This window comes from Macrobrachium nipponense, chromosome 18, assembly GCF_015104395.2.
Source record: "Macrobrachium nipponense isolate FS-2020 chromosome 18, ASM1510439v2, whole genome shotgun sequence".
NCBI lineage: Eukaryota > Metazoa > Arthropoda > Malacostraca > Decapoda > Palaemonidae > Macrobrachium > Macrobrachium nipponense.
In genome coordinates this window covers 29,115,232-29,120,231 of record NC_087211.1, presented here as the reverse complement: position 1 = coordinate 29,120,231, position 5,000 = coordinate 29,115,232, and the positions used below count along the sequence as shown (strand labels likewise).

Below are 5,000 nucleotides of genomic sequence, written 5' to 3'. Positions count from 1 at the left end.
AGTGTATGCAAGATATAGAGATATAAAGCACAGTATACGAGCAACTGTCGAATTGAAGAGCATTCATTGTAAGCATATAGTAAAGCCCTTGAGGTTGAAGAAATCTTCTAAACCTGGATTCATCTTTGATTCATGTTGGAATGTGGTAGTGGCTGTTGGCTTACTTTTTCTTAAAGCCACCTTACAACTAGGGAAATGCTAATTCATCTATTATATATAGTGTATTATATATTTGGGTCGTGATAATAATATATAGGGGGTAGTTAAAGGGGTGTGTATATATAAACAAATACATACATATTAATACAATTACGTAGGGTACGATATCATTGTAAAGGGATAATATCTGTGACTGTAAGGGGGGGTAGGTAGTACTAAAATGTATTGTAGTGTGGTGGTGGCGTATGTATAATATGGAATATAGTATAGTGTGTATAATATACGTCATATATCTATATAATCTATATAATATTATATATAATGCAATCTATTAATTCTAATATGATTAAGTAATAAATAATATAAATAATATATATCTATAATATTATAATTATATAAGGTAGATAATATAAATATATATATTTATTATATATATGTGTGTGTGTGTGTGTGTGTGTGCGTGTGTAAAAATAGTTTGATAGCCGAGAGAGAGAGAGAGAGAGAGAGAGAGAGGGAATAATTCACAGCCTATTATATATTAGAATGCATTAAGAAACATTATGGAAGGGAATAAACAATTGTGTCCTTCACTACTGGGTATCTTTCATGAAGAATATTTTGTTTTTATAAGTGAATTGTGAAGACAGGTAAAGGAAAGGAAACCACGTATTGTTTCTCATTAAAATCTTTAATAGATCTTTAAATAATCAAAATATAAATGCTATATAATGCTTAAGAAAACCATTCACTCGCCGCGACTTAATCATGGCATCAGTCACACGTGTAACATTTTTTTTAACCATTTTGTGTAGGATTTTTGAGCACCAAACATTTGATTCATAAGTTACGCTCTTATAAACATATTTTATAAATACGTAGCATAATATCACATGTTCAAAGAGAAATGCCCTTCGGGATTACAGGCAGACCCAATTTTTTGTCCCGCTAACCAAAATAAATGTCCTGCAGGAACATTTTTTTGGCAAGTACAATGTCTTGGAGAAGGAGGAGGAGGAGGAGGAGGAGATAAAAGGAATGTGGGGAAGGAATAGGATTGGGATAAGGCTGCTTCAGGATGGTATACGGACTGATCAAGGATATTAGGATGAACAAAACATGTTCAGGATACGGGCAGGATCATGTTAGTTCATTTTTTTTTTTAGAGGGCTTTAGGATTTAGGATAAGCAAGGTATAGGATTATATTGGCGCGTACTCTTGGTTACAGGAAAACTCGGATGAAGTTATGGAATGTGCATGTGTGTAAATATATATATATATATATATATATATATATATTATATATATATATATATATATATATAATACTATATATATACTACATATATATATACATATATATTATATATATATATATATATGTATATATATATATCTATATATATATATATATATATATATATCTATATATATATATATATATATATAATATATGCACACATCCACATACAGGGTATTGGGAAAAAGGCAAGGATGTTCCATGAACTGATGGGTAGTATCAGTATTGCATGCGGCATGTTATGCATATTTATGGTTAATGGAAAAGATGAATAGCGTCATGCATTAATGGGTGACAATGAAGCCAGAATCTAATAAAGAGAATTAGTTTCCCAGAACCTCAGAAAAAGTATAGCGCCATCTTCAATAGTCAGCAAAATTCACAGCTATTCCCTGAGGGGTGCAAGGCGAATCCTTGTAAAATTCTGCTTTAGTGTGCTAACTTTTTGACAGGTAAAACATTCCGGTATTCGTGGGGTGCCACTTAGTGACATGAGTTTTTACAGTAAAAATGAGTCAAAAGCTAAAAGTGCACAAGTTCAAAAGACGGCATTCTCTAAAACCTTTTTTTTTTTTTTTTTTTTTTTTTACACAACTTGCACTCATTTTATGATTCAAAGATATTCCTGAGTCTAAAGACTTTTATCTGGAAAAATGAGAATTCAGTCGATTGAACATTTTGATGCAGCTACAAAAAATAAAGCGAGGCATTGAATGAGTCCATGAAGCAAGGGGATGCAGCAGCGTTTGATGAAAGGTATACTACTCTGAAAAGTAACCGAGAGATCGTATAAGAGATAAGCTTACCAGTTTCAAATCGGAACCGAAGGCTGCAAAGAGCGAGAGCTGCTTTACCGACCGTGAACCGACGTGAATATGTAAATGAAGCGAAACGAAACGACACTTTGAAAAATGAATGACATCTAGCAAGACAAAGACGGAGCGGGATTTTCATTTGTGTTAAATTGGCGTAGCTTCAAGTTAAATGAGTTTAGGAACGACTGGCTCAACTGGACGACATGATATAACAAATGGCAATATTTACAGATGAACGGGACGCTTTGAGACCAATTGATGAGGTTCGTCAAGCTCTTCAAAAGAGGATAAACGGAAGGAGAAGCATGGTAGGTGGTCAATGACCTGGGAATGAAAATGATTATGAATGTCAGGGAGGAAGAGGAACAGCTTTGTGGGCGTGACCAGCATTCAGCCAATAGGCGGCCGTGAAGAGAAATAGAAAACCAGAACTATTTACAGAAGGATTAGGAAAGCGTTAGAGGCCTACCCTTGATGGGGGAAACCAGGGGCACGGTATGGGTATGGAGGGCGAGCGTGAGGAGGAGGAGGAGGAGGAGGAGGAAAAGCGCCATGTGGGGGAGGAGGGTATTGAGGGAAGGGATGTGCTGGGGCAGAGGGAGGAGGAGGAGGAGGGTTGCTGGTGGATGCAGGGACATGATTAAGGGTCTTTGACCCGTCCTTGGATGCGCCCTTAGAGGCCTTATCGTGGTGGTCATGGTCATGGTCGTGTGCGTGCTTGCCATGCTTGTCGTGCTTGTGTGAGAGGCTGGCCAGCTCCTTTGCCGAGTGCACCTCGTAAATGTGGTGCTCTGGGTCCTGTCCAAACTCGAAGCCAAAGTGATGTGGGTAGATTACCACTTCGTCATCTTCTAGCTTGGGGCGTCTCACGGGTAGATGAGCGTAGATATCATTGGGCTGATCGTCCGCTTCAGGACCAATTTCCCTGCGAAAGCCCAGAAAAAGATGTTGATGAGTACTTGGAAGTCAGAATCGTATCACTTCACGTGGCTGTCCAGCTACTCACTAGACTGTTGTCGGGCGTCAACATTCTTGAAAGAAGACCTTAAGGATTAACATTCTTTCGATCTTGCTTTGAAGATACCAGAGGGTCTCTATGCGATATGAGAAGTACTTGACCATTTGAAACGTCATGGAGAGAACAACCCATAGCATCAGTCAGTATCGTCGGTAGTCATCATCGCAATACAACCTTACAGGCCAGCCGCGACTCGACTGACAGACAACAAAAAGATCACAATGGTCCGTGTCAATGAGCCCCGCTAGCCAGTCAGAGGTGGTAGTACTACGGTAGTAGCGTCAGCAACAGCAATTCATAGAAGATGATTTGTCTACACATTTCACGAGTACTTTAGAGTGGCTGGTTCTTTACCTGATACGCTCACTTGGAAGGAAGCCTGGGAAGGGGATGCTCTCTGCTCCGCCCTGCGCCGCTGCCTCCTGCAGGACAACACTCGCGAAGCTAACTAGCAATACCACCTTCCACTGCAGCAGAGTCGGGCCAAGGTAGAAGGGCGTCGATGTGCCGAAGCGAGGAAAGAAGAGGAGGAAAACAAAAATCAGTATTCATTATATCAGAATTATACTTGGAAACGGCTCAAGCGGTCCACAAAACCAAATTTTCTTTTCGGAAAAAAAAAAACCGCTGTAACAAGTGTATGAATGATTTAAATGTCATTTTTCCACTCACCGATAAACGTTACAGTAAACACTAAAATTTTAACATATGTTTGTTTACAGTATCAAGTCAGCACAGAAACCATCCAACACTTGAGTGCACTTGGACGTACAATATAATCAGAATTTCGAGTCTAAATGTGATTCTGTGGAAGCCTAAAATAATTTGGAGGATCCTCGTCGGCTCACAAAGGAAACAGTAACACAATGCGCAAAATAATTAAAAGTACACATTCAAAGAAAAATGAAAAGGGTTTAAACGATGATTACCGTGAGAAAGCAATCGAGATTTGTAAGCGAGCCTATATAAAGATCAGTTCGGATCCCGGTACATAGTATAAATCCTATACTATAGAGTTGCAGCACACGTATAAAAATGAAATTATACCTACAGAGTATACACAGCGCCTGCACTGGCCGTAACGTGAGTGCAACCTTGTTTTAAACGATCCGGGCGCTGGTAATTGACAGAGTAAGCATAATTAATGATTAGTTACTGATGATGGAACAAAATGTTTGCTACACCCATAATAAAATTAGTTTCTTCGACCTTGCCCTTAATCTCTTGCTAAAAAGAAAAAAAGAAAGCTGAGAGTGTCGAGTTGTTTACTGACAACGCTTCTATGATATGAACGGTTTTGTTGGTGGAAGTACAAATTCCTTAGAAGAATTATCCAACGGGGTATCGCAAATTCAAAAAGACGATCTATAAAAAATCTTGGGATATGCTGACGATACACCAATCCCTCTGGACCAGTCTGTTTAAGAAAATCACTGAATACAATAATTGTATTAATCATGGGTAATTATTATCCATGATTTCTTCTTTACTTTTTCACTTTTCGATCAAATGCAAGATGAGGATCCCTTTAAGAAAGGTCATCGTGCGGTTTCTAGCTGCGTTGCTCTTCCGCCACCGCGTCCTGTGAGAGAGACCGCTAATGACGCCGAAGTCACACGGAACGCTGACAACACCATGAGGTAATTAATCACCATAGTCCTCTTTCAGGGCTCCAATGATCTAATCATGGATGCGGAGACTTTTTGACAG

The 5,000-nt window shown here is 38.7% G+C and overlaps 1 protein-coding gene across 1 annotated transcript in view; it reads right to left on the bottom strand.

Annotated features, from left to right (window-relative positions):
* Positions 1-1,696: 1,696 nt before the first annotated feature.
* LOC135196941 (uncharacterized histidine-rich protein DDB_G0274557-like) overlaps positions 1,697-5,000 on the bottom strand; it is a 4,508-nt gene continuing 1,204 nt past the window's right edge. Inside the window, exons 2-3 of the mRNA XM_064223785.1 lie at positions 3,645-3,757; positions 1,697-3,197 (exon numbers count right to left, since the gene is read on the bottom strand). Coding sequence (XP_064079855.1) covers positions 2,738-3,197; positions 3,645-3,757 — 573 coding nt within the window. The 3' untranslated portion in view covers positions 1,697-2,737. The remainder of the gene's footprint in view (positions 3,198-3,644; positions 3,758-5,000) is intronic.